A 22,843-nucleotide genomic window follows, 5' to 3' on the forward strand; every position below is an offset into this window, starting at 1 on the left:
CGCAGGGGCGGGGGGGCGGGGCGCAGGGGGGGCGGGGCGCAGGGGCGGGCGCACCCCGACCTCCTCGCGGCCCGCGCGCGTCTCCGTCCGGGCCGGGGTGCCGGGCGCCCCTGACCCCCGCTCTCCGCCAGGTCCCGCCCGCGCCGCCCGCCGAGGAGCCGCCGGAGCCGCCGAGCCGCCGCCATGGGCCGGGGGGGCCGCGCGCGCGCGGGGCCGCTGCTGGCGCCGCTGCTGGCGCTGCTGCTGCTGCTGCCGCCGCGCCCCGCCCGCGCGCCCGCGCCCCGGATCAGCCTGCCGCTGGGTGAGTGCGGGCCGGGGGGCGGGGGCCCGGGGGGCGGGGGGGGCGGGGGCCCGGGGGGCGGGGGAGGGGCCGGGGGGCCGGGGCCGGGCCGCGGCGACAAAGGGGGGGCGCGGGGCGCGAGGACCCCTCCTCCTTCCGAGCGCGCCGGCGCGGGGAGCGGGAGAAGGGCGGGGACCCCGACTTCCACTCTCCTCGGGGTGCGGAGAGGGGGTGCTCTCTCTTGCCCCTTTCTTCGGTCCTGGCCACGGCGGGCGCCTCGCGGCGTGCGCGCCCCCACCCGGCTGCCCCGGCGCCCCCGGCCATCGCGGCCTCAGTGCCCGGCAGGGCCCCCCGCGGGCTGCGCGGTATTCGGGGAGTCGCGACAGGACTCGCCGGCCCCCCGCCTCCCTCCCCCCCTGCACCCTGCTTCCGCGCAGACCCCGGCCCGGACATAATGGGGCACCCCCAGGCCTGGGGGACCCTCGTAGGGGTGGGGGCAGCCCTGGGAGCCGCTCCCGGCGGATGGACTCGGGGGAGGCGCCCCAGGTCTCCGCCTGCGCCCCGCGGCCCCCCAGGCCTCCTCCCTCCCGATGCCCCCCACCCCAGACGCTCCCGGGGAGCCCAGCTTCTGCCCGGCGCCTGCCCTTGGGAGACGCGGCCGGTGTCGGCGGCCCGGGAGGCTCCTGGCGGGACGCGCAGGTGCCGGGGCCGCCCCCCTGGCCGGGACTCGTCAGCGCCCGGCGTGGGCTGCGGTCCAGGTGCCTGAATCCGAGGTCACGGCAGACCCCTGCGCCGGGCTGCCCCGCCCCCATCCCGCCCGCGCACCTGTTCAGGAAGGCAGGGTGGGGGGGGGTCCGCGCTGACTTCAGGCTCCAGCCCCGCCGGTCCAGCTCGAGGCCTGGCTCAGGGCACCTCTGCCCTCGGGCCCTGTGACCTGGCCCAGCCGCTGGCCTCGGGCGCGCTTCTTCAGCAGCGAAGCGGGGGCAGGGCCGCACCCACCTCGGGCTGGGGAGTCCTCAAGCGTCCCTCAGACTTGGGCCTGGCTTGTAGGAACCGCTGCAGCCGTCATTACGGTCCCGAGCAAGCACCTGGGAGCTGTGCCTGGGCGGGGCGGTGCCGGGCCCGGGCACTGCTGGGGCGGGGGCAACGCTGGGGCGGGGGCAACGCTGGGGTGGCAGTTTGGCCACAGCCCCCAGGTGCTCCAGACAGTTCAGGGAGGACAAGCAGGTGCCTCCGGGCCGGGCCCTCCGCCTTGCTGCTGCTTCTGTGTGGCCACAGCTCCCTCTGCCCTTAGACCCTTGCCCTTTGCCCTCAGACCCTCCTGGATCTGGAGGAGGTGGCCGAGTGGCGATGAAGGAGGGGGACTCTGCGTAGGGCCCTGGGGAGGCCAGGCTAGGCCCCAGCCGGGTCAGAGCAGCACGTCTTGCGTCCAGCCCTAAAACTGAAGGGGGCCGCTCAGGGTGGCTGACGGCGGGGTCGGGAGCCCAGAGGGGGAGCCTGAGGCCTGGCATCCTGCGGGTCGTCGCCCGCCCAGCTCCGAGGCCGCGTCCACGCCTCCGTCACCCTTCCATGGAGACCGTGCAGTAGGCCCGTCTCTCACCAGCACCCCCGCCCCCATCACTGAAGCCACTGCCCTGGATACTTGTGGTCCCCCCCAATTTATATGTTAAACTCGCCCCCAAAAGACTAAGCCACTGGGTCACCCTTGGGGACCGCCAGTGTACCTGCGCCGCCCAGGGCTCGAGGGCCGCGGAGCTGCTGCGGGAAAGGCCCTTCCGCCATGTTCTTGGGGCTCAGCCCAGCGGGGACCACTTTTCCGAGGCCCCCCACTTTAGCGCACCCCAACACCCAAACCAGTGAGCACCCATCCACGCTTCACTGAGCAGGGGCCTCCGCCGCCTGCCCTGGGCTCTCTGCCGGGCCCTGTCCCGGCGCCCCAGAGGCAAACGCCCTGGTGACCGCTCGGGCTCCCCCGCCAAGCAGCCCCAGACGCTTCCTGCCTCCTCCCCGGGGGCTTGTTAGAAGTTCCTGGCAGCGCGCCTGTCCTGGGCAGGCCCCGGGGACGTGGGGCGCCAGGCACGAGAGCGCGGCGTGAGTGGGCGGCCACGTTCCCCTGCCCTGACCCTCCCAGCCCCACGGGCCGGCACCTGGGCAGGGGCCACGTCTGTGGGTTCAAGCCGTGTCCCTGGGCGGGGGGCATGCGTGTGCGTCGGGGTCCTGCCCCCGCACCCTCGTGGTTGCCGGTCAGCAGCAGATTCCTGGGGCCCCCAGAAGGACCCCACTGCGGCCTCAGCCAGCGGACAGGCGGGAGGGGAGGACTGGACAAGCAGAGGCCCGCCCCTGCAGGCCAGAGGGCAGGTGGACCCTTGCGCTGGGGACGTGCGGTCTGGGCCCGGCCCAGGGCCTGCGCCAGTCAGGGGCAGGGATGCCCAGGGGGATAGTGGTCCTCACGGTGCCCGGGCCTGGGGCCTGCTGCTCCCAGCCCGGCCATGTGGGAGAGCGGGAACAGACCTGCTCCTGTGGCGCCCGAAACTCTTACTGGGCCCCCTTATTTGGGCAATGAGAAGGAGCCATTCATCGCCCCCTGCCCCCGGGTGCCTGCTGGAGGGCTCTGGACACAGTGTTTCCCAACCAGATCGGAAGAAAGTGGCCTGCAAAGCGCGGCCAACAACACCCCATTGAGCAGGGAGAACAATCGAGTGTCCTCTGACCCCGCAGTGGGCACCCGGGTCCCGGCCGGCCTGAGAAGCCCCAACCCTCCTGGCATGGCCCTGGCGCTGGGCCTCCCCAGCCCGGAGGAGCGCGCAGTCCTGTGGGGGATGAAGGCTGCCTGGCTGACCGCCCCTCGGCAAGGTCCTGCCCCTGCGCCGGGCTCACGCCGGCTGATAGGCCAGGCTGGCGGGCCCAGCTCCTGGCCTGGGGGGGTACGCGAGCTCCCCTGCGTGGAGCGTTGGCGCTGCGCCTGGCCCGCACCCCGGCCTCAGTAGCAGTCGCGCCTCCTGTTGGCTGGTGGGAATGGCCTGCCCCCCTGACGGGGGAGGTTGTTGCATCTCTTCGGTGGACTCGGCCTGAGCGGGCATGGCAGGTACCCCGAGCAGGGGGTGGGGCGCTGCGTCCCCCTCGAGCCCTGCCCTGGGCAGAAGGCAAAGCAAGGGCGGAGGGCTCGTCCCCGAGTCGGGCCGCCTCTCGCGGGCTCCCGGGGCAGTCCTTTCAGAGTCCACCTTTGGCCTCGGACCTGTCTGCCTGGAGCTGGACCCCACCTCTCGCTCCCCCTGCCTCTCGCTGCTCCCACCCTGCCCTCTGCATAACCCGCATTCGGGGTGCTGAAAGGCAAGTGCCAGCCCGAAGCTTCAGGTGTGCACAGTGGGGCACACACTGGCTGCAGCTGCACATCCACCCTCAAGACAAGGGCGCTGGAGCAGCCGGCCGGGCCAGTGGTCACTCCTTCCTGTGTCCCCTTACTAGGACGATGACACCCTATGTCCCCGGGGCGCCCTGGGGGTGAGGGCAAGAGGAGTGACAAAACTTGAGACCACCCTTAGCAGCCGGCCCTCCCTGCTGCCCCCTGCGCTGGCCCCCTGGGCAGGCGGTGCTCCATGCCGGGAGCAGTGACAGGTACCCAGGGTCCCTCAAGGCCCCGCTGCAGCTCCCGCCGCCCCAAGGCCACGGTCTCCCCTCTGCTCCTAGTCCTGGGATCCCTGCGTCACCCCAGAGCTGCCAGCCCTGTGTGGGCAGGAGCTTTTGGGTGGCACGGCCGTGTCCCCGTGCACCCCAACGGGTGAGGGATAGCTCTGGGGCCACTTGGGCCAGGCTTTTAGTTTCTTGTCTCCACTAATCCCAGAGGACGAATCACCCCATTTTACAGATAAGGCAGCTGAGGTCCAGAGGGGCTGCCCAAGTCCGCTCGGGGCTGGCCTGGCTCCCTGCCCACCCTCTGCTCCTGGGTCCAGCTGAGAAGCTGGTCCTGACAGCTGGTGGGGGGGGGGTGGCTGGGGGGAGGGGCTGCGACCAGGGGTTCCAGCAGGGACAGTAGATGGAAACCTTCCGCTTAGTCCCGACCCCTGAGTGCGCTGCCTCGTGGCCTCTGTTTTGCCCTCCCCTTGCCATCTTCAGAGGTGGCACAGGAAGAGGGAAGGCGGCCGCCAGGAGGCTCCCCCGCCAGACAGGTGTGTGCTGGACGTGGAGGGTCCCGGTGCCCCGAGAGGGTCCTGGAGAGGGTTTGCATCCTGCTTCGCCTGTGAAATTTGCAGAGGCAACTAAACACCCAGCTCTGCGCTCGAATGATCAGGCTGCGCACCTCCGCTAGCAGAGGAATCCCCGGGGTCATCCCCGGTCGGACTCAGAGCCAGCTGGGCCCCCGAGGGGTGGCCTCGGTGCAGGTCGGGTGGCCCCTACGGGCTCGGCCCGGGTCCCCGGGAGACGGGGGTAGCGTCGCAGCCGGAGCTTTGCCGAGGGGGCGCAGCAGGCAGAGGCCGCCCGCAGACAGATCCCGCTTGACCTCTGAGCGCTGTGGAGAATAGGTCACTCGTCGCTGATGTTTAGAACTCGGGAATTTCGTATGAAACCCGGAGCTCCGGCTGTTCTGCAGACAGGGCAAGGCTGGCTGCGTCCGGGGCATCGGGGCAGAGCAGAGGCTCCCCCTGCAAGGGGTGCGGGCGGCACTTGCTGGCAGGGGGAGTGGGCCCTGGGCAGGGCTCATCCTGACCGCCGGCCACCCGTGCGCTGCCCGCGTTTGGCCTCCCCCCGGGCAGCAGGCTGAGCAGCGTGGGGAGGCAGGACTCTTGAGTGGCCCGTCCAGCTCTTTGACACCTCTCATCCCTGCTGCCCTTTCAACCTTCACGCAGGGTCTGGACCCTGGAAGTCCAGGGCCAGGCTCAGGCTTGAGCGGATGGAGTGGGGGAGATGCGTCGCCGAATCTGATGCCATGAGCTGTCAAGGTCTCCAGGCTGCCCTCTTGAGGTGGGGCCCCCTCCCTGAAGCAGAGCGCCCAAAATAAGGATTTCATTCTGTTACTCTTTCAATGAACAGATGTCTTTTTGAACAACTTGGGGTACTAGTGTGATTAGCAGTTTTGATCCCGAGCAAGGCACTCCCAGCTAGGTGGGCGAGAAAGACCCAGAAACCCATGGTCTCCAGTGTGCTAGTCCCTGTGAGGGGGGACCAGGAAGCAATGGGACAGAGAAGGGCCCTCCCCAGCTGGAGATCCTGGAAGGCTTCCTGGAGGAGGTGGACCAAGCTGAGTCTCAGAGGATGAGAGGAGTTAGTCAAAAGAAAGGGCATTCTAGGGCCTCCCCTGGGGGCGCAGGCAGTTGAGCGCCGCTCTGTGAGGCTGTCTACAGCCTCTGCAGCGCTGGTTTGATCCTGGTCGGCTGGCGGGCGAGGGTCCCACTTGGCGCGCAGACCTCTCCTGTCGTGTCCGCTGCTCCCCTCAGCAGTGTACTTCGGTCAGTCCGCCTGTTCTGTTCCCTGTTCTGTCTCTGGTGAATCCTCTCACCCTCCCGCGCCTCTGGCCTGTACCCCGGTTCTTGTGTAAATGAATAAATAAACCTTTAAAAAAAAAAAAGAAAGGGCATTCTAGACAGGGGCCCTCTGAGCGAGGCCTGGAGATGAGGAGGGCCTGGGCAGCAGGTGCGGTCACTCTGTTGAAGCTGGGGAGGAGGCTGTGGTGAGGGCCGGTGAGTTAGGGGCTCAGTGAGACACAGTCAAGGGTTTGGCACAGGTGTCAGGTCCCAGAGAGCCCTGTGACTGCAGGCAGGGCCTGGAGGTCGGGGTGCTGAGGACCTGGGCAGGATGGGGAGCTGTCAGGACAGCAGACGCAGGTGAGGGGACTGGATTTGGAAAATACCGAGAAGCAGAGTGGGCGGGCTTGGATTGGACGTCTGGGAAAGGAAGGGGGGTGAGGCCTGCGGGGTGAGAGGCATGTGCAGAGACACATGGTCCCCAGCTGAGGGGGTGCTGAGGGGTGCCGGGGAGGTCGCCCACCCTGCACTGGGGTCTGCATGTTACGGGACCAGCCACCCTGGATGAAGAGGGTCAAGGGTCTCCAGCACCCAGGTCTTGGAAGTGGTTGGCCTGAAGCAGACCCCAGGGAACGAGAACATTCTGGAGGAAGCGCCGTAGGCCGAGGGTGGTCAGCGACATGGAGTCTGGCGCCTGCAGCCCAGGTCAGCCCCTCCGTCCGCTTGGCTCAGCTGGGGCCTGCAGGTCACTTCCCTGGCACCCACCTGAGAGAAGCAGGGGACTGTCCCTCTCCCGTGTTCATGGTGAAGGTGCTCAGCAAGAGATCGCTGTGACTTAGCTCCTTGAGGGGCGGGGCCTGGAGAGCAGGTGGCCCTCGAGTCTGTGGCAGCCTCAGAGGACAGGTGTGGGGGGGGTCACGGAGGACCCCCTGGGGCACAGCCAGAGGTGCTGACTGCGGTCAGGGCGGGCAGCTGGGGGTCAGACTCCCCAGTGTGAGCTGTTGTGACAGCGCCCCAGCCGGGCCCTGCTGGCTGACGGGCACGAGGTGGGCAGAGGCCACCTAGCCCTGTGGCTGGGCTCTGGCTGCTGAGACGGCCTTGGCATGGCAGCAAAAGCGGGCGGTCTGGGGTGCCTGCCCCAGCACTCAGGGCACTTCCAGCCTCGTCCTTCACCCTCTCCTCTCTTCCCTGTTGCCTCAGCCCAGTTTGGCACCCAGGGCCTCTCCGCCCGCCTGGAGTGACCCTTCCCGGGAGGGGGGACTCTGCCCTGCCTGGCGCAGGGCGGAGGAGGGGAGGGCGTGTGCCAGGTCACTGCTGAGTCAGCGTCCCGCCCTGAAGGTGGGGTCTGAGAGTCCAGGGACCCGGGGGAGGGGCTCTCAGGGGTTCGTCCTGGCCTGGACCTCCTCGGGGCACTTTGTGAGGGGCCACCTCTTTGTCCCTTCACCGGGCGCCTTCCCAGCCCCATCTCCAGGGTAGCCGGTGTGTCTGCTCCTGCCGAGGGGGCTGTGGAGGCCGCTGGGGGGCGGTCGGCGTCGCTGAGGTGCTGGCCCACGTCGATTGCGGGGTGGGGCTCTGACTCACGACCAGGCCCTGCCTCAGCCCGCTGACTGGCTGGCGGCCTGGGTGGGGGGTGCTGAGCCCGTAACCGGCTCTCCTGAGAGCTGAGGCTTCCGGCTGAGTCACCCGGAAGGGAGGGGCTCCAGGTGAGGCTGGGGCTGAGCTGTTCCCGCCTCACTTCCTGCTCAGAGCCCCACCAGGTGGGGGGTGGGGCTCCAAGGTGACTCCGACAGGTCCGACCAACCCGGCAGGCCAAACCCAGGCCGGCCCCTGGCCCAGAGCTGCCAGCCAGGCCGCCCAGGGCGCACGGAGGGGCTCTTTCCACCAGGAAAACCCACCTCCGGTGGCCCAGCTCTCTCTGCACCGGCGGGCAGAGGATATGGAGGGCACGTGGGCCCCACAAGAAGGCGCAGGGCTCCCCTGAGGTGTGCGCACCCAGGGGCCAGGGCCAGACACCCGCCCGGCTCCTCTGCACAGACAGCACCTGAGCAAACACACAAGCAGGGACAAGCCTTGTGGCAGGGCCCAGACACACACATGCACACGCACACGCACACACGCAGGCCCAGGCTGGCCCAGCTGTCTGCGGTGACCGGCGGGACCCAGTGCTGGGTCCGCAGTGGGCGGCTGCCCCCACAGCACGGCCCGCACCCCACACAGCGCCTGGGATGGGAGCAGGCCCGGGTCGGAGTCGCCGGGCCGCGCCTCGCCAGGCTGGATTTTCCTGCAGGCCTCTGGGTTTTGTTTTGATCCGCTGGAGCGCTGGCCGTGCGCCAGACACCCTGCCAACACGGGCCGCGTGTGCGGGGTTGTTTTGAGCAAGCGCTGGGTAAGTGTGGGTTATTATGTACATTATTATTTACATACATAATCTCACTTCTTCTCATAACAACCCGATGAGACAAAGCACTATTATCCCCTTTCACAGATAAGGAAAGTGAGGCCGAGGTGCTGTCCCGGTGGCACACGCGCAGGAGGTGCCCGCAGTATCTGACCCGAGGCTGCCCTCTCCTCTGTCTTGCCCAGACTCCGCCCCACTGGCCCTGCTGCTGGGTCAAGGCCACAGGGCCGGAGGGACTGCAGTGGCCTCAGACATGGGGCCTTGGGTCTGAGGGCTGAGAGGCTCAGGGCAGGGGACAAGAAGAGCACCCCCAGACAGGAGGGCCGGTGTCAGGCCCCTGCACCCACTGCGCCAGGGCATTTCCCCTATTCTGGCCGGACTGGGGCGCCCTTGAGCTCTTGTGGAGGGCTGGGCCCAACCGAGCCTGGGCTTCTGGGGCCCGCTGCCCCTCCATGCCGAGCGCCGACTGTTGGCTTCCAATCCTGCTCGCCTTCAGCTTATCTCGGGCCCGGGCAGTTCTGTGTCTGGATGGACTCTGAGAGCTAGCCGCTGTTGTCCTCAGGACTCACAGCAACAGTGTACGGCAGATAAGCATTGGTGAGTGGGAGCCAGTCTTGCTTCTAGAAAATTCTCTGGATGGGTGCAAAAGATGAGAGACACAGTAGCTGTGTGCCCTGCTCTCGACTCCTGAGGCTGCCCTGGGGTGGTGTTCCTCCGAGACTGCGGCTTGCCGAGGCCCGTCTGGACTGTCTGACAAAGGGCCCCGTGTGGCCCAGACCTGCGCTGCAGAATCACCCAGGAACTTGTAAAACTTCAGGTTCTCCGCCCAGCCCGGCCAGCAGCCCCAGCCCCATGCAGGGCCTGGCGCTGGTGTTGGGCCTTCCTGCTGGTTCTCCTGCCCTTGCAGTTTGCAGGCATCGTTTGAGGAGACTTCTTGAGTCCGCCTCCCACTCTAGTGCCTTTTTTGCTGGGGGGCTCGTGTAGGTGGTTTCATCTCAGAGTTTTGCAAGTTGGGGGGGCATCCGCCCCTGCCTCATCCTGTCCCGCCTGGTGGACCAAGCAGTGGCCCTGAGCTGCCTGCTGGGAGTCTCCTAGGGGCGTGGCTTCTCCCCAGGAGCAGGGCACACAGGTCGGGCTGCCCTGCCCGTTCCAGTGGCCCGTTGGCTCAGAGCACGAAGTACAAGCCACATAACTGGGTCCCAGCGTGGGGGGAAATTTTCAGTTGGGGTAGGTGGGGGGTGGGTGCGGGAACATTCCTTGGGCCTCCCAGCGTGTGCAGCGCAAATGGGAAGTGGTGACCAGTCCCGTGTGATTCTGGACTTGGCGGTCCAGAAGGGCCGTCCCCTCTGCAGACCGCAGCCGCCCGGGCGGCCGGCGTGGGGGCTCTGGACGGCAGGTGGGGCTCTCCCGGGAGTCCCGGTGCTTCTCCAGCGACAAGCCTGCCAGCTGCGCGTCCCCGGGGCTCCAGCGCTGCTCACTTGGCAACTGCGCTGTCCCCGCTCGCTGGCGGCTGTCCATCCCGGGTCCCCGGGTCCCTGCAGGGAGGCCTCCCCGAGTCCCACGGGGCGCTGGTGACTGAGCTTTTGTGTGTTCCCCGTCCTGGGCAGGGACGACAGTGACTTCACGTCCCCTTTCTCTCTGGCCACTGGGCCGGACAGGGCCTCTGGCCTGCGTGCGCACGTCTGTCCCCCTTCCTGGCTTAGGTCTTCCCTCTGCTCGTGACTTTGCGTCTCACCGCCGTCTTTCCTTTGTGCCTCTCGCCTTTTGTGGAGCCAGCCTGGGGGTAGGTAGCGCCGGGCTCCGCGGGCGCGGTCTGCACAGCTGCTGGGTGGCACCTTGCACTTCTGCTTCGTCAGCTCTGCCTGCGCCGTCGTGACCCTGGTCGGGACGTGCCTGGGGCTGGGCAGGGTGGCCGCTGCCTGTTTTCCTTTTCTTATCAGCTTTTTATCAGCTGTTTCAAATTTTTAAGATAATTTCTCTCCAAGCCCATTAGTAACTCAAAGCACAAACCCTCGTGGACAGATGTGTGTTGATCCCTCCCTCCCTCCCTCCCTTGTGTCTCAGTTCCTCTCACGTTACGCAAGGCTCACCTGCGTCTCGCAGAAGCCGGAGTGACAGGTGACCGGAGGGGAGATGGCCGGACACCCGTCAGGGGTTCCACTTTTCAGCATTTTGTGATTTAGCCTTTTGCATTTTTTCCTAAGTTTGTATTTTTCCAGGAAAAAAAAAAAAAACAGAACCTGCTAACTCCCCAAGCAGAACATGCTGACCCCGGAAGCCACACCCGCCGTTTTATAGCCTCCTTTTGCATTTAGTGGCAGGTGACAAGTAGCTCTTTTTATCAGCACTGACGCCACAGCATTAAAGATACTTAAAGTTTATATCCAGGGTCAGGCCATGGTTTGCATTTTTAAATCTAGAGAAGACTCAGGGGAAGCAGCCCCCGCCTCAGGGGTCCAGCCCCTTCCTGGCCCCAGGGACAGCCAGAGCTGCCGAGCCGCCCTTGCTGTTGGCTGCGCTGAGGGCAGCTTTGTTCCCGGGCGCCCTGGCTTGCCAACCTGCTGCCGAGAAAAGGCTTTGCACCCCGCCTCCACCCCAACTTCACCCCACCTCCACCCCGTCCTCATGCCCGCCTCCACCACACACTTGCTGCCGCGCATTAGCGCGATCCCTTTGTGACTGAAAGTAACATACGTGAGCGTCACCCCGGTGTCACTCACCTCTGCGTGCTGCTGAGTCACTCGCCCGAGTGCCCTCTGCTCTGAGGGGAACACCGCCCGCCCTCAGCCCCCCAGCATTGCAGTGGCCCCGGCCATGTATGCACACGTCCCGGGTCCAGGCTGATAACCGACCCGGGAGACAAGCGTAAATCTCCCTAGTGACTGAGTGGTGCCGGGTGAGACCAGCACCCACTGTTGGCTCTTGCTGCCATGCACACGGGCCCGGCCGGGTGGGGCGCGCTCCCCAGTGCCTGCTGCGGCGCTCACGTCCCCCAGGGCGCTCAGGGGACCCCGCCCCACGGCCCAGCATGTGCTCCAGGCCCGTCACCTCTCTGGGCGCCTGCTTTGTGCTTGGACCCTGCCTTCCGACCTCACTCTGCTTGTTTCATTCTGGAGCTTTTAATACAATGTCGCTTTCTCCGCCCGCAGCATCCCAGCACGTGGGGCATGTGGCTTCCCGCGCTCGTCCCGGGGTGGGACACGCGGGCGCCTGCAGCCCCGCAGGAGGAGTGGCCCTCACTGCTGGCCGCCCGCCCCGCCCCCGCCTTGCCCGCCCGCCTTCCACCGGAGCCGGCTCTTCTCGAAATCATGTCGGGGCTTCCCGGGGGAGGGGGCCCCGCTGAAGTCGTCTTCTTGTCCCAGGCTCTGAAAAGCGGCCGTTCCTCAGATTTGAAGCCGAAAACTTCTCCAACTACACGGCCCTCCTGCTGAGCGGGGACGGCGCCACCCTGTACGTGGGCCTGCGAGAGGCCCTCTTCGCGCTCAGCAGCAGCCTCAGCTTCCAGCCGGGGGGAGGCTACCAGCAGGTGAGGGAGGGGCCGGGCTGGGGCGGCCGGGCGGCCTCGGGGTCTGAGGAAGATGCTGACAGGAGAGGAGGGGCTTGGGGGCGTCGGGGTGGGGGGGCTCCATGCCCTCCCCGCCCCCGTGCACACCACCCCGCCCGTCCCCAGCTGCTGTGGAGCGCCGACGCGGACCGGAAACAGCAGTGCAGCTTCAAGGGCAAGGACCCACAGGTGAGCTGGCCGGGGAGGCCGCCTGGGCCGGGGGACGGGCCCAGGACAGGCGGCAGGCGGGGGCAGCGGCGTCAGCAGCCGTGCTGGAGCAGCGAGCCGAGCCTCAGCGCCAGCCCCGTGCGCATCCTCCGCGACCGTGCCCAGAAGCCTTGCTGCTGCCCGAGCCCTCGTCCCCCCCTGTAGGAGGGGGACACCGGCGCCTGGCAGGGCCTCGCTGTGCGCCACCGCGCGCCACCAGGGACGCTGAATGAGGCTCCCCGCGTGACCAGGGCCGGGCGGGCCTGGTGGATTCCGCCTTGGCGGTGGCTGGTCCAGCCTGGGGGGCGCCCCAACATTCCCAGAGGCCTCCTCAGCCCGAATGTAGCTGGTGGCAGCGAAGGTGAAGGCAAAGGGCCCTGGAATGAGGGCCAAGACTCTGCTCCAGGCCCCTGCTGTGGCCTCCTTCGGGAACGTCACTGAGCCGGGCGCTGGCAGCGCTGGAGACAGCCGTGCTGAAAGCCCGACGGTGGAGCGCAGGCCCCCAGGCGTGGACAGGGCGGGCCGGAGGCCGTGGCACTCGGGCCGGGTGCATCAGGGAGCGGCAGGGGCAGGAACGCGATGTGTCCTGTGCATGGAGGCACCAGGACTTCCCAATGGAAAAATTTCCTGATGGAAAATTTTTCTCCTGACTGTGAGGTTGGAAGCCTCAGCCGTCGGCAGCCGGAGGCCCCATCACGGAAGGGAGAGCGCTCTGAGGACACGCCCATCAGACACCCTCCAGGGAGCCCAAGTCTGGGCCCCTGCTCTGGGCACTGGCTTCCTCCCAGTGGGCTGGGGGGGCCCGGCAGTCTTCACTGAGGTTCTGGACAGACAGCCCAGGAGGGCGGGATTCTGGGTTCTCGCCCAGCTCGCAACTAGCTGAGCCCCCATCCCCCAGCCCACACCCCTTGGGCTCTGGAAGGCTCCTGGGTGTTCCTGGGTGGGTGAGGGAGTCCCCAGGGCCAGGCCAGGGCCCTCCGTCTGGGGAGGGCTCGGCGCCGCCCCCTGCTGGCTGGCTTGGGCCTGACCGGCTCCCTCCTCCGGCAGCGGGACTGTCAGAACTACATCAAGATCCTCCTGCCACTCAACAGCAGCCACCTGCTCACCTGTGGCACCGCAGCCTTCAGCCCCCTGTGCACCTACATCGTGAGTGCCCTCTCGACCCCACCCTGGCGGGGCGAGCGGCCCGGGGGTCAGGCTTCATGGTCACAGGAGGCCCAGACCCAGACCTGGGGGGGTGGGAGGGGCATCACCCAGCGTTCACCTCACCTGTACTCAACACCCCTCCCTTGCCTTTCTGCCCTGCACCCGCCCAAGCAGCAGGTGGTGGCTGGGGCTGTGGGCTGGCGCCCCGCTGCCGAGCCCCCGCTGGGATTGGCTCATGTGCCGCCCTCCCTGCCCAGCAGTCCTTCCTGAGCCTCGTCTCCTGGAGGCCCTGGGCCAGCAGTGGTGACCACTCTGGGAACTGCCAGATGCAGTGCCCAGGTGCTGGGGCGGCCTGGCATGTCACACCCAGACACATCCCCCCAGAGCTGCCCCTCAGCCCCTTCACCCCTCCCCGGGCCCCCTTCTCTGTGCTCACCCCGCCCTGCTCCCCCGCAGAACCTGGCGAACTTCACTCTGGCTCGGGACAAGGCAGGGAACATCCTCCTGGAGGACGGCAAGGGCCGTTGTCCCTTTGACCCCAACTTCAAGTCCACGGCCCTGGTGGTTGGTGAGTGCCGGGCAGGGCGGCGGGGGCTCCCTGAGGCTGCGCTGATTCCCAGGGGCCAGGCCGTGACCTGGGCTGCCCTGAGCTGGGCCTTTTCCCAGTTCCCACTCCCTCCTCTGCCCACCTCGAGGGAGATGGGCGGCCCTAGGGTCACCCTGGGCCCTGAGCTGGAAGAAGGGGCCGGGCCAAGCAGCCGTTCCCATGGGAATGTCCTCCTGGCAGAGGGCGAGCTGTACACTGGAACAGTCAGCAGCTTCCAGGGGAACGACCCGGCCATCTCCCGGAGCCAGAGCGTCCGGCCCACCAAGACCGAGAGCTCCCTCAACTGGCTGCAAGGTGAGGCCCCACCCCAGGGGCCATCCAGGAGCCGGGGAGGCGGCCGGGGACGTCCCTCCTGCCTGGGGTCCCTGGGCTGACTGAGCACCCGCACCGGCCCCCAGACCCAGCCTTCGTGGCCTCAGCCTACATTCCCGAGAGCCTGGGCAGCCCGCAGGGGGACGACGACAAGATCTACTTCTTCTTCAGCGAGACGGGCCAGGAGTTTGAGTTCTTCGAGAACACCATCGTGTCCCGCATTGCCCGCATCTGCAAGGTGAGCAGCTGGCCGCCGGCCCACGGCTCCCGGCCCGGGCGCGGCTGCTGCTGGCTGTGCCCTCTCCTTTCAGTGTCTCAGTGTTTGTCTTTTTTTTCTTTTTAAAGATTTATTTATTTATGCATACAAGAGCTGGGGTGCAGGCCAGAGGTGCGGGGTGGTGAGAGGATTCCCCAGAGATGGAGCGGGGAACACATCAGGCAGACTGACTGAAACCCACTGCTGAGGGGAGCTGCGGGGAGTCAGGAGGGTCTGCTGCGCCATGTGGGCAACTTCCTAGCCAGCCTGGGATGGAACTTGTGCTGCAGAGGCTGTGGACTTCTCCATAAGGGATGTGCCAAGTGATGTGCTTAACCCCTTGCGCCACCAGGGAGGCCCTCATTGTTAGTCTTACGTGAAAATTCAGAAAAATAGCCTCAAAAATCACAAGCGGGCCTCCCTGGTGGCACAAGGGGTCAATAAGCACAGCACTGTGGGGCAATCCACAGCCTCTGCAGCATGAGTTCAATCCCCGGCCAGGGAGCTACCCACATGACGGGGCAGACCTCTCCTGCTCACCCGCTGCTCCCCTCAGCAGTGGATTTCGGTGAGTCTGCCTGTTCCATTCCCCGCTCTTTCTCTGGTGACTCCTCTCTCCCCCTACCCTGCGTCTCTGGCCTGTACCCCAGCTCTTGTGTGCATAAATAAATAAATCTTCCAAAAAAAAAATATCACAAGTAAAGAGGTGCGGAGCACGGTGATGAAGGGCCGAGCCGGGACCGGGCTGTGGGCTCTGGCCCTGCGTGCTGTGCCCTGGGATTGGCACCAGTCCCAGCCCTGCTGGTCGTGTAGGTCAGATTCGCCCTTTGTTTTACGTGCCCAAGCCCACTGACACCTTGAGAAAGGCGTCACCTCGCACAGTGGCTCACCGCGCTGTCCGCTTGGAGCGTGCCTTGCCAGCCCGTGTTTTGCGGAAGCGTGACATACCTCTGTTATTTGAAAACTATTCTGAGATACAAATGACGCGGGAGGCGGCTGTTCGTGCTGCGTCCACCTGCAGATGAGGTGGACGCCAAGAGACACATGCTGTGCTTCTCCCTGTATTTCCACCAGGAGTGCCTGCGCCTCCCCTCCAGGGAGGCCAGCCAGGGCCCACCTCCCGGGTCTTGACCTCCCCTCCTGGCTGGCCCTGAGCCCAGCGCTCTCTCTCTCCAGGGCGACGAGGGCGGCGAGCGGGTCCTGCAGCAGCGCTGGACGTCCTTCCTGAAGGCGCAGCTGCTGTGCTCGCGGCCGGAGGACGGCTTCCCGTTCAATGTGCTGCAGGACGTGTTCACGCTGAGCCCCAGCCCCCAGGACTGGCGCAACACCCTCTTCTACGGGGTCTTCACCTCCCAGTGGTAGGGCCCCGGGCCCCGGCGGGCAGGAGAGGGCAGGGTGGCCAGGCCCAGGTGCGCCAGCCATGTCCTGAGCGCAGTGTCCCCTCTTTGCAGGCACAGGGGCACCACCGAGGGCTCTGCCGTGTGCGTCTTCACCATGGAGGACGTACAGAGGGCCTTCAACGGCCTGTACAAGGAGGTGAACCGCGAGACGCAGCAGTGGTACACCGTGACGAACCCTGTGCCCTCACCCCGGCCCGGCGCGGTGGGTACAGCTCCCTGCACCCTGGGCACCAGGAAGATGGGGTCCCCTGGGCTGGCACCCCTTAGCTTCTTTGAGTCTGTGCTCTCATCCTCCTGGCCAGACATGCCCTGGAGGTCAGAGGCCTTCAAGCCTGCCCCCAAAGGGCAGTGTCCCACCGGGCACTTGCCTCAGGTGGTGTCTCTGCCTCCCCCACTAGCTGCAAGCGCCTTAGTTACTGGGGGACTGAACGGCCTGGCCGCGGTGCATGGTCTGTCGTCTCTCCTGCCAGCTGAGTGGTTGCCCCCCAGAGTCAGCCTTGAGACGAGGCTGAGAGCCAGCAGGTTTTGTGGGGGCGGCCCAGGAAGCAGTGGGCAGGCACAGGAAGGAGCAGAGTGGGGACAGAAGCAGGAGAGGGTCTGAGCAATCAGCCGTGCCCTGGTGCCCCCACGCACCTTGGCTTGAGGAGCACAGAATCACCCCACAGGATGTTCTCACTGAGCCCTGTGCCTGCTGGGCCCCGTCAGCTGTCAGGGCTCATATACAGCTCCCTGCTCCAGCAGAGAATCTGGAAGCCCCAGGAGCTGACGACTATCCGAGGCCCCTCCCGCCCCCTGCACTAGCCCAGCCTTCCTGTGCACCCAGGGGCAGGAGGCTACTGGAGCAGGGAGTGTGGTCCTGGTTTTTGAGGCTCATGGAGGTTGGGGGTGAGGGGTGGCAGGCAGGGAGGAGGCACACAAAGAAATCCTGCCTGCCAGGGTGCCCCCCACCCCGGGCTTGGCATCTGGGACCCCAGATCGGCCCCTCGTCTCTCCGCCGACCTGCAAGTGAGGCTCAGACAGAGGCCCCTGCCCTGACCGTCCACAGGGGAAGCAGGGCCAGTGCGGCCGGCCATTCCCCAGAATCCCTGCCCTGGCCTGCGTGCCTCTGGCCTCACGCATGTCTCCCCACCACCAGTGCATCACCAACAGTGCCCGCGAGAGGAAGATCAGCTCGTCCTTGCAGCTCCCCGACCGGGTGCTCAACTTCCTCAAGGACCACTTCCTGATGGACGGGCAGGTGCGCAGCCAGATGCTGCTGCTGCAGCCGCAGGCCCGCTACCAGCGCGTGGCCGTCCACCGCGTCCCCGGCCTGCACCGCACCTATGACGTCCTCTTCCTGGGCACCAGTAAGTGCCCCGGCAGGCAGGCCCCCAGCAGGGCATGGCCGGGCCCCGTGGCCAGCAGGGTCTGAGCGCTGTCCCCCACAGGTGACGGCTGGTTGCACAAGGCGGTGGTGGTGGACTCCCGCGTGCACATCATCGAGGAGCTGCAGGTCTTCCCCGCAGGACAGCCGGTGCACAACCTGCTGCTGGACACACACAGGGTGAGCGGCCACCCCTCTGCTCTGGCGGGGTGGAAAGGTCATGGCAGGAACTCTGGGAAGGTTGGGCACCAGGAGCATGAGCAGGAGTCCCGGGCGGCTCTGGGGTGGCCCCGGCTGCCCGTGCGGGCTCTCACCCATGTCTGGCCGGCAGGGGCTGCTGTACGCCGCTTCCCATTCGGGCGTCGTCCAGGTGCCCGTGGCCAACTGCAGCCTGTACCGGAGCTGCGGGGACTGCCTGCTGGCCCGGGACCCCTACTGTGCGTGGAACGGCTCCAGCTGCAATCCCACTAGCCTCCACAAGCCCGAGACGGCCTCCAGGTAAGAGTCCTGCCCCCCTCCCACCCCCCCGCACCGCCCGGCTCCTCGGGCGCCTTCCCGGGGTCTCGCGGCCTCCCCCGCGGCTTCGCCGCGCCATGGTCAGTGGTCAGCGTGATATTAACGAGCCCCCTCTGGCTCAGACGTGTCTCGGCCCAGACAGTAGGTCGGGGCCCGCTCTCCTCTGCGTGGCCGGGACATGGGAGGCGCTGGGCTGGCGTGTGACCGCGGTCAAGGAACCAGAGGCGAGGGCCCCACAGTTTGGTTTCCCGGTAGCTGGCTTGGATGCTACCGTGCTCATTTAGAAAACAGGTAAACACCAAATCAGAACCCCGAGTCCTACCACCTGGAGCGTCGCCGTGATCTCCGGGGTGTAACGCAGACGTGGAGAATAAGCAGACACTTTGACTGCAGGTGGACCTATCCCATCTGTGCTTCCTCGCTTCACCCAGGGGTCCCCGGTGCTCAGTCCCATACGCCCCCCCCCCCCCGGGAGGGCCTGTGCCCCCTACAACCTGGCAGCTCATGATTCTGGGGTCTCTAGCCCTCGCGCCTGCTCGAGTTGTTCAGGTTTCCTCGGTGCGTCTGGAATGACTTTCCTTTGTTGCTGTATCTTACCTGACAAGAGCCTGAAGATGCACATTGTTTTAAGAGACAATGCAGAGATCGGGCAGGACTTCCGGGCTTTTCCTAAGGCTCACACTGGCTGTGTTATTCGGGAAAGTATTGTTGTGGCTTTTATTTGAAAATCAATACTGCATCGACAGGAGGTGCTGGTTCAGACCCCGCAGGCCTGGGGGTTGGCACTGGCAGGCCACCTGTCTTTCACCCCCGTGTGGGGCTGGGCCTGTCTGCACCGAGGGGGGAGATGTGGGTACACAGGGGCTCCAGGCCCATCACAGACTCTCTGGTCCTCAGGCCATGGGTCCAGGACATCGAGGGGGCTAACACCAGGGGCCTCTGCAACGTGACCAGGCCCTCGTCTCGTAAGGCAAAGGGTGAGCGCCCCACTGGGGACAGAGGCGAGGTGGGGGCCAGGTGGGCGCTGGGGTGGGGAGATGCCTTCCCTCACACACCCATCCCCCCAGCAACACAAGCAGGGCCCTGGAAGTAAACTCGCAGCCCCCGAGGTCCCCTGGCAGCATTGCCCCATCCCAGCCCCAGGACCGGTCCGGGAGGTGGGTGAGCCGGGGCCACCACGATCCCCGCCCCCTTACCCTGTCTCTTCCGCGCGCAGGTGAGAAGCCTTGCGAAAGAGTCCGCTTCCAGCCCCACACGATGAACACCTTGGCCTGCCCCCTCCTTTCCAGCCTGGCCAGCCGGTTCTGGCTGCACAACGGGGCCCGGCTCAATGCCTCGGCCGCCTGCCACGTGCTGCCCACCGGGGACCTGCTGCTGGTGGGCGGCCAGCGGGAGCTGGGGGAGTTCCAGTGCTGGTCGCTGGAGGAGGGCTTCCAGCAGCTGGTGGCCAGCTACTGCCCAGTGGTGGTGGACGAGGCAGCCGACCACGACGACCGGAAAGGCAGCGTGCCCGACTTCATCAACACGTCGCGGGTGAGCGCCCCGGCCGCCGGCCCCGCCAGCTGGGGAGCGGGCAAGTCCTACTGGACCGAGTTCCTGGTGATGTGCACACTCTTCGCCTTCGCCGTGGCGCTGCTCGTCTTGTTCCTGCTCTACCGGCACCGGGGCAACATGAAAGTCTTCCTCAAGCAGGGTGAGTGCGCCAGTGTGCACCCCAAGCCCCGCCCCATGGCGCTGCCACCTGAGACCCGGCCGCTCAACGGCGTGGGCCCCCCGAGCATCCCGCTTGACCACCGAGGTTACCAGGCCCTGTCGGATAGCTCCCCGGGGCCCCGGCTGGTCACCGAGTCCGAGAAGAGGCCGCTCAGCCTGCAGGACAGCTTCGTGGAGGTGTCCCCGATGTGCCCCCGGCCGCGGGTGCGGCTCGGCTCCGAGATCCGGGACTCTGTGGTGTGAGAGCAGGCGAGGCGGCCCCCCGGCCTCCGGAGCCTGAGCACGACAGCTCAGCTGAGCCTCTGCCCCGGCGGACGCCCGGTGGCGCCTCGTCCTGGGGTGGCGGAGCCGCTGCCCCACAGCTGGGTAGCGCGGCTCCCGCTGTCCAGACTGGCCGGAGGCCCTGGTGGAGATGGGCGCCTGCCCAGGCTCAGCAGCGCTCCATGAAAACCGAGCCCTTCGTTGAAAATGTGAAGGCAGAGGACGGCGCGAGCAAAGCAGCGGGGCCGGCCGTGGCAGAGCCCTCCCGGTCGCCGCCCGGCCCGGGCCTTGGGGCCCATCCACAGGCGAGCTTGAGATACTTGTGAACCCCCAACAGATGGCCTCTGCCCCGCCTGAGCCTGCGCCAGCTGACCTCACAGGGGCCGGGGCCCACGGAGCCCCAGGGTCCTCCTTGCCACCTGGTGGTGGCCGTCACCCCATCACCTCAGGGACCAGAGGACTAGGTTGGCAGGCAGCCCTCACCAGGCCCCGGGCTCCGACCTACCTCCTGGGCATCTCTGACCCGCGTTGGCTGTGGACACCGCGGGGCCACTCTGGGCCCAGGATGACCGTTGGCCGAGTTCTCGTGGTTCAGGGAAGACACACTCCCGCCCTCCTGCGCTCCAGCCCAGGGCGCCCCGTCTCTCCCCACACCCGCCCTCATCTTGAGCCCAGTCACCACACCTTGTCTGCTCCCCCAAAAGATACACTGCCCAGGACTTAGCACTGACTTTATGTGGGTTTTATATTTTTTTTAATAAAATGCACTTTACTTTTTTTTTTAAATAAAATCTAAATAAATGAATCATGGCCCTTCCTCAGAGGAGTGTTGCTTTCTGAGGCTGGTCTAGTTCTGAGTTTTAGGGGGTCCAAGCCCCGCTTTCCAAAGGCTGATGGGCCACCTCTGCCTCCGAGAGCAGCGCCTCCCCCAGGCGGAGCCGGCACAGACTGGTGGACAGCAGCAGCCTCCTCTACTCCGTGCCCGTCAGCCCGGGGTGGACAGGGCCCCCTCTCCTCTGTGCCCGCTCAGCCCGGGGAGGAGCACCAGGGACAGAGCCTTTTATTTTTTCCAACTTACAAGTTAAATGTTTTCAAAATATAATAAAATTGATTTTTCTCTCCCGGCGTCGGCTGTGTGCGTGCTGACCACCAGGGTCAGGTTGCCCGTGGTGCACACCCGGGGGGCCGGGGGCAGCTGGACTTCCTGTACACAGACGCCTTTAGCTCCTACTTATTCCCAGAGTGAGGCCAGTGTCTGGAGTGCCACACGCAGAGTGCAAGCCCTTTATTACTGATTAGCAGACAGCGATGACCACAGTAGTGAGGAGGGGAGAGGCCCGGGGTGGCAGCCCCTGCCCCGGTGAGGCGCAGCGCCAGCTCCGGGCTGGGCCGGCAGCACAGGCTTAGCCTTGGCCACAGCTCCACAGTGGGAAGGCTCTTCGCAGGCGCTGGGACGGCTGTGGCTCTGGTCACAGGACGATCTTGAAGGAGCTGCCGGAGAGCAGGGTGGGCGGGGACTGAGCCACCACACGCGCCCACCGCTCCCGAGGGAAGGAAGAGCCGCCCGGGGAGCCCTCCCGGCATGAAGTCCTGGGCCCAGACATGGCAGCGGGGACCGGGCAAGGCGCAGGGGCCGCCTCACACCTGGCAAAGTCCGGTGACCGGGAGATGACGTGCTGGAACTCGGAGAGGTTGATGGTCCCGTCCCTGTCGATATCCGACTCCTCCAGGATCTGGAAAGGGAGGGCTTCAGGCGGGAGTCCCCACACCACCTGCACCCGCCGGCCCGCGGCTCACATTGTCCACGAGCTGCTTCATCTCGGGGGCACTGAGCTGTGTGTCCTCGCCCTCTCCCGTGAGGCAGTTCACCAGCTGGCTCAGGTCTTCTCTGTTCAAGGTGCCGTCATCATCAAAGTCTGGAGCAGACACGGGAAGCCAGAGTGACGGAGGCTGGGGATGTGCCAAGCCGCCACCGAAGCGGCACCCCCAGAGCTCGGTGGGCTGGGTGGCCCCCCCCGCACCCCAGGGTCCCCCCGGTCCTCACCAAAAATGCGGAAGGCATAGTGGGACTTGATGTCTGGGGTGGCGTTGTCGCTGAACACACTGAGGAGGTCCAGGAAGTCCTCGAAGCTCAGGCTGTTCCTGGCTGGGGATGTGGAGAAGACCCTGCCGATGCGCTCCTTGAAGGGGTTGGCCTGGGGGAGAGCGGCCTCTGTGAGGCACAGGTCGCGCCCTCATGCCCACCGGCCGGGTCGGGGAGCGGTCAGTACCCACCCCGGGAGCTCGGGCTCCTGGGTCCACAGCTGCGGCGTGGGGCCCGGGGGCAGAAGGGGCAGGGCGGCCGCCGGGGGAGAGGACGGGACAGCGCGTTCTCGGAACACACTTGACTGACCACCGGCTGCGCCCCAGGTCCCGGGCCGGGCCTTCGCTCAGGCTTTCAGAGGCGCCGGGGAGCAGCCTCCGAGGTGAGGCTCCTGAGCTCTGACAGGCTCCGAGCCACCGAGAGGGCGCCCCGGACCCCAGGGGCAGCAGACCCGGCGGTCGGGCAGCTGGAGAAGGCCGGGACGCCCAGGCCGAGGGCGGGGCGCACCTTGAGCTCGGGCAGGCCCAGGACCTGCTCCAGGGGCAGCCGCGCCCGCAGCGACGCCTCCACACCGCGCAGCTCCGGCGGCAGCAGCTCGCAGAACCTCCGGTGCGCCCTGCGGGGGGCGCGGTGGGCGAGGGCGCGCCACGGCCCCCCCCCCACCCCAGGCGCGGGCCTCCTGCCGGCCCCCCCGCCCCCCGCCCCCCGGGACCCGCCGAGCGCGGCCGGCGCCGCCGGGGACACTCGGGAGCGTCAACGGCTCCGGCTCTGCCCGCTCGGCCGCGGGGCCCGCCGGGGCCCGGGGCGCGGAGGCCGGTCCTGCGGCGGGGCGGCCGGGCCCGGGGGCGCCGAGCGGCGGGGCGGGGCGGGGGGCTCGGGGCCGGGGCGGGCGGGGGCTCGGGGGGCTCGGGGGCTCGGGGGCCGCACTCACAGGAGGATCTCCTGCTTGGTCAGGAACGTCAGGTCCTGGGGGGCAGAGGGCCGGGTCAGCGCGGGCCCCCCGCCCCCCGGCGCCCCCCGCGCCCCGCGCCCGCGCCCGCGCGCACCTGGTACTCGGCCAGCAGCTCCTTGGACAGGCGGCTGCCCGCGCCCCCCATCGCGCGCCGCGCGCCCCGCCGACCCAGGCCCGACGCCGCCCCGGCCACTTCCGCCTCGGCGCGGCCCGCCCCGCCGCCCCGCCCCCGGCCCGGAGGCCCCGCCCCTCCCGCCCGCGCCGGGCCTCCGGGGCCGCTTCCGCGCGCGGGCTCCGGGCAGGCGCCGCCGCTGGGGCGGGCGTGGGGGCGGGGCCGGCCGCTCGG

The 22,843-nt window shown here is 67.2% G+C and overlaps 2 protein-coding genes across 2 annotated transcripts; one reads left to right on the forward strand and one right to left on the reverse strand.

Annotated features, from left to right (window-relative positions):
- Nucleotides 1-261: 261 nt before the first annotated feature.
- SEMA4B (semaphorin 4B) lies at nt 262-20,602 on the forward strand (the record flags this gene model as incomplete). Its single annotated transcript, XM_037509895.2, has 14 exons — nt 262-301; nt 11,500-11,663; nt 11,808-11,870; nt 12,936-13,034; nt 13,491-13,602; nt 13,822-13,935; nt 14,040-14,191; nt 15,386-15,567; nt 15,661-15,811; nt 16,745-16,955; nt 17,037-17,152; nt 17,304-17,470; nt 18,386-18,465; nt 18,705-20,602. Coding segments are annotated over 14 exons (2,391 nt in total), but the record flags the coding sequence as incomplete, so codon positions are not given.
- An 88-nt stretch (nt 20,603-20,690) lies between these two features.
- On the reverse strand, nt 20,691-22,659 carry CIB1 (calcium and integrin binding 1). Its single transcript, XM_037509896.2, has 7 exons — nt 22,592-22,659; nt 22,477-22,511; nt 22,053-22,161; nt 21,507-21,657; nt 21,260-21,378; nt 21,107-21,195; nt 20,691-20,953 (listed from the first exon to the last, which is right to left on the reverse strand). Exons 1-7 carry the CDS (start codon nt 22,640-22,642, stop codon nt 20,932-20,934), a joined length of 576 nt encoding a protein of 191 aa, XP_037365793.1. The 5' UTR covers nt 22,643-22,659; the 3' UTR covers nt 20,691-20,931.
- Nucleotides 22,660-22,843: the final 184 nt, after the last annotated feature.

This window comes from Talpa occidentalis, unplaced genomic scaffold (genome assembly GCF_014898055.3).
Source record: "Talpa occidentalis isolate TD23 unplaced genomic scaffold, MPIMG_talOcc4v2.1 talOcc4.14, whole genome shotgun sequence".
NCBI classification, from domain to species: Eukaryota; Metazoa; Chordata; class Mammalia; order Eulipotyphla; family Talpidae; genus Talpa; species Talpa occidentalis.

Coding starts and splice junctions, on each gene's coding strand:
- CIB1 (XM_037509896.2), bottom strand. CDS start 22,642: ATGGGGGGCGCGGGCAGCCGCCTGTCCAAGGAGCTGCTGGCCGAGTAC. Junction 22,162..22,476: donor ACCAAGCAGGAGATCCTCCT/GTGAGTGCGGCC, acceptor CGCCCCCCGCAG/GGCGCACCGGAGGTTCTGCG. Junction 20,954..21,106: donor CGGTCACCGGACTTTGCCAG/GTGTGAGGCGGC, acceptor GCTCTCCGGCAG/CTCCTTCAAGATCGTCCTGT.